Here is a 13,019-nt window from a genome sequence, read left to right on the forward strand (position 1 = left end):
CCATATTTTTACTTCCACTTTAATTTTGAGAGTACTATTTTTTTGCATATCATTTTTCAACCCTATTGTTTGTGGTTATAGGAGTGTCTTAAAATGTACCCGGGATTTGTTTTAATCAGGTATTGTAAGATGCCGATTTCTGACATGCCATATGTGACCTTTTGTGTCTGGCTTCTTTCAATTAGCATGTTGTCAGATTTCATTCATGTTGTAGTATGCGTCAGTCCCTCATGAATTTTTATAGTCAAATAATATTCCATTGTATAGACATATGACATTTTGTTTGTTCACTCATCAGGTGATAGACTTTGGGGTTGTTTCTACTTTTCGGTTACTATGAATAACACTGCTATGAACATTCATGCCCAAGTTTTTGTGTGGACAGAAGTTTTCAGTTCTCTTGGGTACATACCTAGGAGTGAAAATGCTGGGTCATACGGCACCTGTGTTATTTCACTTTTTGAGTAACTAACTGCCAAACTGTTTGTTCCAAAGCAGTTGTTTCATGTTATAATTCCTACAGTGGATGAAGATTCCAATTTTTCAACAAATTGCCAGTATTTCTTTCTTTTTTATCTTAGCTGTCATAGTGGATATAAAGTGGTATTTCATAGTTTGCATTTCCCCAAATGGCTAATGATGTTGAGAATCTTTCTATGTGGTTATTGGTCATTTGTATATGTTCTTTGGAAAGATGTATATTCAGATCTTTTGACCATTTTTTAACTGGTTTGTCTTTTTATTCATGAGTTATAAGAGTTCTTTACATATTCTGAATACAACTCCCTTATCAGATATATGACTTACAAATGTCTTCCATTTCCTGGGTTGTCTTTTTATTTGTTGACAGTGTCCATTGACGCACAAAACATTTTAATTTTGATAAAGTCCAATTATGTTTTTCTTTTGTTGCTTGTATTTTTTGGTGTTGTATTTAAGAAATCATTGCCTAATCCAAAGTCACAGAGGTTTACTCTGTTTTCTTCCAAAAATTCTATAGTTTTAGCTTTGATTTATCATGAGTTAATTTTTGTATACTGTGTGAGGTAGGGAGTCCCACTTCATTTTTTTGCATGTGGATACCTAGTTGTCCCAACTCCATTTGTTGAAAACACTATTCTTTCCTCATGAATAGTCTTGGCACCCTTAGTGAATGGGATGTATCTTACAACTGTAACTATGTTTATCCTTAATAATCTTACAATTCATGGCATGTCAGATTTAATAAAGTATAGAACACTTACCTCCTGAAATAAAAGCCATGTAAACGTGCATTTTCTTTTTTTGGAAGTGAAGAATCTATTTGCCATAACAATACTAAGATTCCTTCAATATCAATGTGATGGAAAAAGTTTGTCATAAATACATGTATTTCCTTATGAAAGACATATTAGCTTAAGGCTTGAAGGCTGACATAATTCTTATGTTGTTAAATGTGAATCACGACTGTCACAAAAGTAACACTATGACTAATGACCATGAAAAAAAATCTATTAATTCTACAAGCCAGGTTAAATTCTCCTGGAAGTTAGACTTACTTGGCAGCTACGTCATATCACAAGAAATAAGCAAATAAATGAAGTTTTTTTTATTAAAAAATTAAGGGGATTTTCAGTATCCAGATTTTAATATGTATATATTGTGCAGAATATAAAACAATAATAAGCATCATTGTTTGGGATCAACTTGGAAGTTTCAGAAATGGACAAATCAAGTCTACTTTTGTATTAACTTCCTATTGAATGTCCTATGAACTCATGATAACCACAGAATCTGAAGACAACCACTCATAAACATACTGAGATCCATTTAATAGTTTTTGAAGATTTTCCTGTAAAATGGCTTGTATTTCCACAGGTACAATAGTGAAGAAATAAACTTTTCAATTTGACATGAAATATAAAAGAACAGTTTTACAAATATAGCCATAAAATTTAACTGCTCATAACACTATACATGGGAAATATGACCACCCCTTCACTTCTAGACTATTTAATACAGAGAAGCAATCTGTCATCTCAACTAAGAAGAAACTTCCCTTTCTTCGAGTTTATTTTTGTTTGTTTAGAAACAGTTAAATAGAACTGGAAAAATACTTGCTTTTCCCTATCTTCTCCTTGGGATTCCTCACGAGGGCTAAAACTTACTTGAAAGGATGTAAATTTTACAAAAAAGAGAAATACTGAAACTTGTTTTGCTGCTTCAATAATGCTTACATTCTTTTAAAAAGATCCTAAAGTTTTCTCACTGGCCATTGGGTGGTAAAGAAACAATCGCAGCACCGTGTTCTGACCGTGCTCCATTTCCAGCACCGATGGAGGAACTTCATGCTCTGAGCCCAGGAAGGCTAAACTGTGGGGATATAAGGTGGACAGGCCAGGGTCAAAGCTGGACCTGGCTTAAAAATCAAGGTTCTGTGGTTTGTCTATCGGAAATTCCACGGTCACAGGCAGGATCGCATGAAGAGAATAGGTTTGATTTAGCATTAGCAATGCTGTGATCATAATCCTTTCATGGAAACCCACAGAACAGAATGGCTTTAAAAAAGAAGTTTATCAAAATCATAGAACGGCAGGTAACAATTCTGTAACCCATGTTACACTTAAATTAAGGAGGAGTAAAAGTTTTCCTTCAACTTTCAAAAGTGCTCAAATAACAATACTGAGCTCCCACATAACAGAGGTTTGAGTTTTTCTATGAAAGCAGAAATAAAGCACTGAAGCATTATGAAGAAAAGAGTTCTCCTCAACTTTCCTAATACAGTATATGTAATAACTTAAAATAATTTCCCTGTTGATACTGGAAATAAATGCTACTACAATCATGTGTATGCCAGTTCCTGGCATATTTCTGCATCCAGATTCATTAGTCTCCTTAATGGAGCCCATCATTTTTCCAATGGCTTTCTCCTTTCCCTAAACCCTAACCCTGAAATTCTATAACCAGTTATATCACGTGGCTTCCCTGAGGCACAAAGGTACCAAACTCTATAATTAACTATCGAGGAATGATAAATATGCTCTCTATTTATATTAAAAGATTTTAATTCTTTTGGGCCACAGTGGGGGGAAAAACCCAGAAAGCTTAATATTTACTCTGCAGTGTGAACTGTAGCCCTTTTTGCAAAAAGTGAAACCAAATAAGGGAATGTTAAGAGTTGAAGCATGCGTGACCCGGCAGCACCAATTATTAATAAAAAAAGTCCCAACTAGAAAAATATTGAGTTGTAGCCCATTCTTTCTGATTTTTTTTGGTAGTAAACGGACATAAACAAATGAAAAAAATGTTATCTATGGGAATACATCACTGCAGCTCAACTTCTGGAATGCCTGTTCACAAAGGGCATTTTAGTCAGGCCAAGGTCAGGATAACTGGTCAGCAATTTCCTATGAGAGTCTCACAGGGGAGTGAGACTCACCTTTTAACATGATGGCAAGCAAGACATAAAAACAGAAGTGACCTCTGAGAGGCTACCTTTTTCTGAACTGTATTACTCTACTTTGGTGAGCTAGAGTTCTTTATTCTTACAAACTAACTTGCTCTCAACTCTGAAAAAGAAATCTCATTAGCCAAAATTATAAGGGGCTTTTACCAGAAGTGGCTAAGGCGAGCATGGTTTTTCTGGTTGCAGACTTGCCCCCTCTTTGTGGTTCTTAGGCAGGGTGGAAGGGGGGCACCTCACTTGGAAGTCAAACGACCAGGTGTGGTGCTGACAGAGGGCGGCTCACCGTTACTCCTTCCAAGAGTTTAGAATTTATTACCCAAACTTCAACTTACATTTTGTTATCTGAGTTTACTGAAAGTCAGAAACTTTCCAGGTTGGAAGATAATTTTACTTGGGGGCATATATTGCATGCAGAACTATTAGACTTATAGTTCTTGAAATGGAAAGTTATATCACAGCATAACTTTCTGGAAAAAAATTTTTGTTTGATAGGTGAAATCTAGCCTTTCTAGATGCAAGAGCATTTACTTTATAAGATGCTTTTGGGGTATCAAGACTCCCCAAACCACCCTCTAGCTCTATAGCAAGAAAAGGGACTGTGTGTCTCCTTTATCACTGTGGAGCCCAAAGAACCATACACTGAAAAGACACACTCTTATCAGTGAAAGCTAATCACTGGAGACTCTGTCTGGCTAAATCAAAAGGCGTTTGATATATTATTCTAGGCAAGTTCATTGTTGTCGTTCCTTTTCTGTCTGCAGGTAGAGTAAGCTACACAGAATAGAGTAAGCTATCAATAAGAGGACTGTTGTTGAATTTTCACATCACTCAAAAACTACCAAAACAAAATGCCTCACCCTAAGTAATAATATCCATTGAAAAGGAAAGCTATTTTAAAACTGAGAGGCTGAATGTTTTATATATTAAGTCAAACTAAGCAGCAGCAATCAAGAGTAATATAGTTTATCACTGTAAGGAAAAGACATTCAAAATGGGTAAGAACAGTTGAAAATAGGCAAAATATTTGCCAGGAGGCAGAACATGGAAAAACCAATTCAAGTATGAATATAGTATATTAGAATCATATAAATTATATCTCTTTACAAAGGTTAAAAAATGTAGCCCAAATTTGCAATGGTCAATTTAAGAGGATGTTAGTTTAAATAAATCCTTGCTCCATGTGGCAGGGATCTATTTCATCTCAGCTAGCTCTGGCAGTCTCACGTCTAAAGGACTTTACATTCTGGGAGCAGTGATGCTACTGGTACCACACAGAGTGAACATCCAAGAATTATTCCAAATGAAATGAAACTAACAGAGAGGGATGGTGGAGCTCATATGAAATTCTAATTTAATTATTCCTCAGTAAACACTCATTTGCTCTCTTGAAATCAGGAATTTCAAATTATCTCTGCAGATGTACCACTTGGTGTTGTGTATATCTAATGATCACATTTAAATTTAGTTTGATTTGCAAACATTTTCAAAACTTACAGGGCTCTGTAAGCTGTGAGGGAAGGTGGCAGATGGTGGAAAGAGAGTGAATAAAAATGCTTGTATCATTGTGATATGTTGCTTTCAGGATCACAAAATTTTGGCTTTCTTAAGGAAGACAAAAAAAAAAAAACTTATGAAGCCCCAACAAGTGGTTTTAAAAAGTAAAATCTCATTTTTAATCACTCTTAAATATTAAACAATTCGGTAAGCAAATAAACTTGGTATTATAAGACCTAGGCCACGTTTACTGCTGCAATAATAACCCCCAGTGAATGAGTTTTTAAGAGCTGCTACATTTTCATCAAACAGTTTGGGCCATGCAAGATGAGTATCAGGGACAAACCACAGTGGACATACACAAGGCAGACTAAAACGTTATGGAAAATTCTTTGTTTGAAATGCCAAGGTATTTGGTGACTGTGTGTATAAAAGAATTAAATTCCACCAACGTTAATAAAAAGAAAACATGACAACATATGAATATACCCCCACCCCACCCACCACCGAAAGTAAGAAAAATAAATCAGAAAACAGCCCAGATTTCAAAACCACCACCTGTGCCTAACGTCTCGGGTTCACCATTTTAAAGAGCCACCCCTTTGGTATCTGGTCAGATTCCATCTAGCCTGTATCAAGTATTTCCAGACACTGAGTGTCTTTCAGCTTAACACCTGCACCCCATAGCACGGAAGGCTGCCCACTAAGAGTCAACAACTTTTGAATAAATTTCTTCGTTTGTATGATTTCAATATGATTTAAAGTTTTATCCAAGTCTTCAAAGGAAAAAAACAACTTGTTTACAAACCCAAGGTTAAAATAAAAGCATGGCATTTTAAATCCAATTATTATAAGATAGTGTGGTTTTAATCAAGCCGACTTCCACGACGATGGCGCTGTCTCCAGCATGCAACAGACCACTGCTAGCTGTTCAACTCCCGGTCTGTTTCATCACTATGTCCCCTCTTTTCTCCCAGCCTCGGGCCCTCCCCTCCCCCCTTAATAAACAGCTTTATAAAAAGGTAAAATCTCGAGTTAGTGGCAAAAATCTTCACAGTAACTTGTTAATAAAGTCGTAGATGGCTGTCAAGGGCATCAGTCCACGGGACCCTGGAAAATTAATTTGATGCAGTTCTGTTCCCCAACCAGCTGCGTGGCACAGAAAGGGCAGGCAGCGTGAAACGCGTGAGTTCCGTGAGGCAACGGGATCTGAGACCAGTATTTTGCAGACTTCTCTGAGCACACGTGTCCACACGGGGTGAAGGCGTGCGTGGGCGGTCCTGCGTCCACGTAAAATCCTGCCTCACAGCCAAGCCACAGAGGCACGTAGGGGCCCACAGTCCTGCACATGGGACACTCCCTCTCGTTGGCCTCCGTGTCGCTGCGGTGGCCCCAGTTGTGGTAGCCGTGTACGTGGCCGCAGCTGAGGTACGCCCAGGGCTGCTTCTCCTCCACCACCTCCTTCCTGTTGATGCTGGGGAAGGCCAGCGTGTTGAGCCCCACGGGGCACTGCGGCCGCGCGGCGTTGATCTCCTGCCGCAGGGCCTCTATGTGTTTCTGCGTGGGAGCGTGGAAAAGGCCGTCCGCTGTTCTCCAGAGAAGAGTGGCCCCGCACAGGTCGATGAGGGAGCCGTCCTGCAGGACGTTGGTCTCAGTTTCCACCTATAACAAGTTTGACAGACACGCCTTTTGAAAGCGAAATTCGACAAATCACGCTAACATCCTTTCCTCTCAAAATAAACAAAAATCATCTTTGAAGTAAACACTGGGAGGCAGTGTACTGCACTAGAAAACAGGTCAGGGGAGTAACTTAGCCTCCCGGGGCCTCAGTTTCCTTATTTGAACACTGGATATAATACACGTATGCCATAGGCACAAAGCCCTAAGTTCAGTCTACCCAGCTGTACGTCTTCAATTAGTGTCATGGTAACTTGAATGAGTACAATTGTCCTTAGATTTTTATTTTTCCTCAAGTCAATGACAGAATTATTCTTTAATCTCATCGGGGACAGCCCATCCAGTGAAGACCCACACTTATTTTGACCAGAGCCAATCTCAAAGTTCCCATAAGGCCCTGCAGTCATTACCGCAGCGGTCCACGCAACTCCTGGTGACCCTTAGCTTTGAACACTATCTTTCATCCTGCGTTCCTAAGGCTCGGAGCAGACGCGTTCACGGGGAGCCTTCAATTTTAAAAGGATGGCTGTGCTAAGCACCAGGTGCTCACGAGACTGACGAACAGCTGACAAGAAGCACAGTTAGACAGGTCAGCAGGAATAGGACCGCTGCCTCCACGGCCGCATATGCTTTAGGGTACAAAGACCAATAAAACATCACCCCCATCCTGAAGAGCCTTGTTCCTGAGTAGTGGGAGCCGGGCAGCCTCCAGCTGGTCAATGAAGTACTGCAAGGGCTATGAGGCCACATCACCAGTGGCTACGAGCGTGGGCTCTGGAGCCGACTGCCTGGGTGTGAGTCACTTCTACGACCTTGGGCAGTTACTCAAACCCCCGGTGCCTTGGTTTCCCTTTCTGTAAAATGTAGATGAGGGGACTGTGAGCATTAAATAAGTTAATAGAAAGTTCTTGGAACCATGGCTGGAATGCAGTAAGCACTGTGTAAACGTGTGCTGTTACTCTGACAAAGTCAGAGATGGTTTTTAAAAGGGTTTTCCTTGAACAGAGATTTGAAGTCGATGGTGTCGGGAGTCAGTGGGCGGGACAGGAGGCACACCAGAAGGAGGCGAGGAAAGGCCAAACAGCATGTGCATTGAGGGAACAAAGAGTCCAGCCAGTTTCGCGGCTGGAGGGGGCAGGAACAGAGGCCCAGGCTGGAGAGGTCAGGTGGCCTCGGTGCCCAGAGTCAATGGAGAGTTTCAGGCAGCTGTAACAGAACAGATTTGTCTCTCACAAAAGTCCGTTCCCCAAGTCTGGAGGGTGGACTGGGTGGGTATAAGACTAGAGGTGGAAGAAATAGTGGGAGTTCTCTCTCCAGGCAAAAAAGATCAGTGGCAACAGACCAGAGGCACAGGTATTAAACGCTGAGGAATTAGATTCAACCCTTAGCTCCTGATTTAGGAAGAAAGACTTGAATGTATCTGGCTTCACTGTCTATGTAGAACGGGGCTTTCCATGGACAGGGAATGGAGGAGAAATGGCAGATTTTGGGGAAAAGATAGTAAGATCAGTTTTGGGTGTGTAGGCCCTGCGGGCTGGACAGTGTTTGTAGCATAACGTACAGAAGGCACGTGAGACTGCAGCCTCTGAGAGATCTGACTCAGGGAAGCACCTCTGGGATTTACCAGCATCAAGGTGCAGCCTCGGAGGGGATGAGAGTGCCCAGGCAGGGTCCCTGCGAGGGCACGGAGGCTGAGGACAGAGCCAGGGGCATACCCCCTAAGGCTAGGGTGCAGGAAAACAGCCATGTAAAGGGGAGAGAGGTATGGGAAAAATAGAAATTTTGTCATTCCCTGACTTTGCTGGCTCTCCACTGCCCTTCAGGATGAAGCCAAAACTTCTTAATATTCATGGTATGGCCACTCGATTTCTGCAGCTATAGCTCTTGCCTTTCTAACTGTGAAACAGGGCTGCCCCGCGCTGTGAGCACTGAGTTTGGCCCATGAACACACTAAGCTGGACTGTCCTCAGGCACACGCACGAGTGCCCTCTGCCTGGAATTCTCCATCACACCCCACCCCGAGTCGGCCCCTCAGCGTGGCCAACTCCCACTCAGCATTCAGGTCTCACTGGGATGTCACTTGGCCTGGATGGTTTCCTTTAGTGAAGAAAGCAACCCCTGCCTAATAAGAAAGTACCAAATATTAGTAGTTAGAAAAAGTTCAAGTCCCAACTAAATGATAAATCTTAATACTGACAGGACAAACATGTGACTCCTTTCAAATAACCTCTTTAAAATCTGCTGAAGGTCCCTCCTCACCCCATCGCCACACTGAGTGCCCCATGGCCTCCTCCCTTCAGAGGAGGGCTCATCTCAGCATATAACTGTGTCTAAAAGAACAGTTCTGGTGTGGTGAGAAACTGTGGCTTGGTGGTGGCCAACCTGTTCAACAAACCCTTCTTTCCTTCCTGAGAGGCAGTTCTTGGTAAACAACATCTTACAGACTTGAAGTCTGTGGTCTCTTATTTTCCACATACTCGACTCCCATGTCTAGGATAGCTGTCCCTCTGAGGGCCTCCTGTACCTTCCAGTACTTTCTATATGGCTGTGGTTATCACACAATAGCCTGCTGATATGCTTGCTGCCTCATCTGTGACCTTCTCTGGAATACACAGTTCAAGGGCAGAGCCGTGGGCATCTTGCTGACTGCCGGATCTCCAGCTCCTAGCCCCTGCTCAGTTGTAACAACTAACAATATGGACTGTTACTGTGAACAGCACTGCTCCGATCCTTACTTAGTTCTTGTAACACTCTTAGAAGATAGGTACGAGCATTATTCCAATTAAATAGATGTGAAGCCAGACACAGAGAGGTCAATTTATTGATTTAAGACCACAGAGCAACTACATGGTAGAACCAGGACTGAAATCTATGACCTGACTTCAGAACCATATATAGTGACTGCTCAAAGAGTAGCCTGTTTTCCCTCTTAACTGTTGCTTATTGTATGCTATCTCTATCTGTGAACAAAATGTGTAGTTTTTCTTCAAAATACAGCGTGCAAGGAAGCAGCATAGTGAAATACTACTGTGCAGAGACAAGGGTTCAGGTTTTATTTTTTAAATTCTCCCCCCCCCAAAATAAAAAATAAAAAAGGCAAGGAGAAGGCACAAGGACTAGACAGGGTTGTGGAAGTAAGAGACAGTTAAAACCTAACGGTCTCTACATAGCAAATGGCTAAGCGCAGAGTAGAGAATTCAAATCCCCACCCACCACCCCTAAGCAAGTGACTACCTTTTAAAGCCCTGGTTTCCTCATCTGTAAATGGAACAGTAACAACACTGAGACACCGAGCTCGGCGGGTTACTGTGAGTAACACCTGAGAAAGAATTAACATAAAGCACTTCGTAGAGGCTGCATGTAGTAACACCATGGTTATTTTCATGATTCCATCTAAAATTAGGTAAGCAAATCAACTTAACTGAATTTACCTAATTTTACACAAAGCCAATGTAGTTTAATAAAATACCTCAAATATAATTTGATAAAACACTCAAGAGTCTACTAGCGCGATATTCTCAATGTTACCCTACGTTACCATTAACTAGGTGAATGAGTAGGACACAATTCGAAGTTCATTCACCTATTTATTTACTCAGAGGGTTAAGCTCCTGAGAAGCCATTACCCCAAATTTAGTTCATTATGTCGATCAAGTACAAAGTGCCAAGGTTTCATCCTTAGCTGTATTAATAAGAATCTACGGTGATTTGTTGTTAAAAACACATTTTCATATTAATTCACATCGAATGCTGAGTGTGATATTAATGCAAAACCTTCCAGTAGCTCCCCACTGAGGACAGGAGGCATCAAATACTGTCATAACAAACAGATAACTCGGGACTGCTAGCAGATCATTTCATATTCCATATTTTTATATTAAACTGCAAATAAAGAGCACTGCCAGGAACTAAAATCTTATCTCCAGATAGACATAATTTATGTCAACTGCTGTCAGTAACATGTACAGGACCAAAGAGGCAGACCCTGAAACAAAAGTGTGAAGAATCTGTAAGTTCTCATCTCAGAGAGAAGCTGTTTTCCAGTTAATCAGAGGGGACTGCAGGGAGGAGGGGCCCCTTCTCTCCATGGGGTCACACACAGCCCAAGATCAGACTGACGGAAACCTGCAAACCTTTATTGTTGGCTGGGTCAATCATACACTAATGAACAGTACAGCACAACTTTACGTAGATCTAAGGGTCACTTACACAGAAAACTTCAAAATTCGCCTATTTAATGCAATACATTAAAACAAGCTATTTTTGGAATTGTTTCAGTAGCACTGCAAACTTCTCTGGCACACAGCTGCCTGAGCTGGGTCACGACACAATCACCAGAGTGGGCAAGATACACATACTGGGAGGTGCCGTCCTGGACAAACAAGCCCTCCGTGGACTGCTGCCTATGCTCTTCATTGGCCCAGGGAGGCAAACGCTCCGGTGTGAACATCTCAGGCGAAAGTCAGGTGTGACTCCCCACAGACGGTACTGAGTGGCGACTTGGAGTTCAGACTCTCAGTCAGGGGAACCTGAGTTTCAATCCCATCTGCTGCCACTTCTGACTCTGTGACATTCAGCAATATTTAACCTCTCTATGCCACACCTTCCTCATCTATAAAATGTGGGCAATTCCACTTCCCCGACTAGGCTGCTGTGTAGATTAAATGAGCTAATGTCTCTGAAATCTTAATGCAGTGCCTGCATCCAGCAACCTTTTACTGACTTCTTACTGTTGCTGTTAAAATGATTAATAACCAGTCTGGCCAACCTCGGTTAATTTTATGTAAAATCATCCAATGATGAGAAACAAAAAGTTATTTGGAAAAACGGCTTTCACATTCTCTTCCCTATTTACAATCTCTTGAAAAGTGTTTAAACAAAGTTTATTGCATTTGCTTGGCCTTCCTTAGAAAATGCTTCTCATATTTGCTCAGCCATAAGCTCCAAGACTGGACTTTATCATCAAACACAAAGCTATACCTGTAGCTGAATAATGGTATAAAACAGAAATGTGAAGGGAAAAACATCCCCTTAAAACAAACATTCAGTAGAGAATAGCAAACCAGGTTAGTAAAATAGTCCCCCCATCTTTTTTTCCATCTTAAAAATAGTTGGTTATTATCATTCTCTCTGAAAAAGGATAGATCACATCTTTTATTTCCCTATATGTTTTCTATGGGAAGTTTGAAGAAAACATTTGTTCTCTCTTGTTCTAGCTTCTACCTAACAATTAATTAAAAGTACTAGAGTAGAAAATTTATTAAGAACCTTTCTGTGCTGTGCCCCACAGCTATGGCAAGGTCAGAAACCTAAAGCTTCCCATTTAAGGTATAATTATTCTCCATAGAAGAAAGGGTTAAAAAATCAACTGCTTTCGGGCATCTGGGATATGCAGTAATAGTTCTAGGAAAACATCAGCATGCCAAGTCAATGCACTACATGAATTATTCAAGTAAAAAGCTGTAACTATGGTTTTGGTGATTTATACAGGGAATTATGTATTAATTTCTTACTATGAACTCAAGAAAAAAGCTAACTTAATTATACTTTAGTTCCAGAAAGTCTAGTAAGTAATTCCGTAATTCATAATTTTCATTAATTAGCCTGAGACTGCTTAGGATTTCTCCAAATTAGTAAAGTTTTACACTAAAAATAAGCTTCTTCATTTTAAAAAAATTGTATTAAATTTATTGGGGTGACAGTGGTGAATAAGGTTATCTATTAATCATCTAGTTCAAGTGTACATTTCTGTAACGTCTAGATTGCATTGTGTGTTCTTGTAGTGAATTTAAGTGGAATTTTCTGGTGAAGTATATAATAAAAGATTATGCTTTTAAGGTAGGAAGGAACACACGATAATTTTATTCCACTTTGGGAAAAGCTTAACCATTAAATGAAATAAGGCCATTTCCCTCTTACTTTGAAGGGCTTACAGAATTCTCATTCCCCGGGATCAGTACACAGCCCTCGTACTTGTACAAAGGTTCTGAATTTCAGGGGAGGACAAAGATAGTTCTCAAGTTTAGGTTTTTGTAGTTTGGTGCATTTTCCAGACTGATGTCCACTTACCAGCTTTCCCCTCTGCTGGGCCGACCTGGTTTCTCGCAAGGTGTACACGTCTCCGCAGACGGAGATCTCACGCCAGACCCCGGGCTGGGACTCTTCAGTGAAACCCCCTCTTGGATGCATCACCAGGACGCCATTTGTAGTGAGCCCATCCATGTGGCCGTCCGGGTTTTTCCATTTTGCTGCCTTTTCCTGGAGGCCAGAAAAAGCATGCTAAAATTATTTCAAAATGAAGGGGTTCTAGAATCTCTTTGAAATACTGGATAGAAGCAGAGGGGAGGAAAGTGGTGAATTTTTATTTTCTATTTAAAACCAATAATCAGAAGGATAAAATGTG

At 40.7% G+C, this 13,019-nt stretch overlaps 1 protein-coding gene across 1 annotated transcript in view; it reads right to left on the reverse strand.

Moving 5' to 3' along the window:
* Window positions 1-1,565: 1,565 nt before the first annotated feature.
* The window catches only part of PELI2 (pellino E3 ubiquitin protein ligase family member 2), a 159,647-nt gene continuing 148,193 nt past the window's right edge, over window positions 1,566-13,019 (reverse strand). Inside the window, exons 5-6 of the mRNA XM_019725779.2 lie at window positions 12,686-12,874; window positions 1,566-6,601 (exon numbers count right to left, since the gene is read on the reverse strand). Coding sequence (XP_019581338.1) covers window positions 6,035-6,601; window positions 12,686-12,874 — 756 coding nt within the window. The 3' untranslated portion in view covers window positions 1,566-6,034. The remainder of the gene's footprint in view (window positions 6,602-12,685; window positions 12,875-13,019) is intronic.

This window comes from Rhinolophus sinicus, linkage group LG03, assembly GCF_036562045.2.
Source record: "Rhinolophus sinicus isolate RSC01 linkage group LG03, ASM3656204v1, whole genome shotgun sequence".
Taxonomy (NCBI): domain Eukaryota; kingdom Metazoa; phylum Chordata; class Mammalia; order Chiroptera; family Rhinolophidae; genus Rhinolophus; species Rhinolophus sinicus.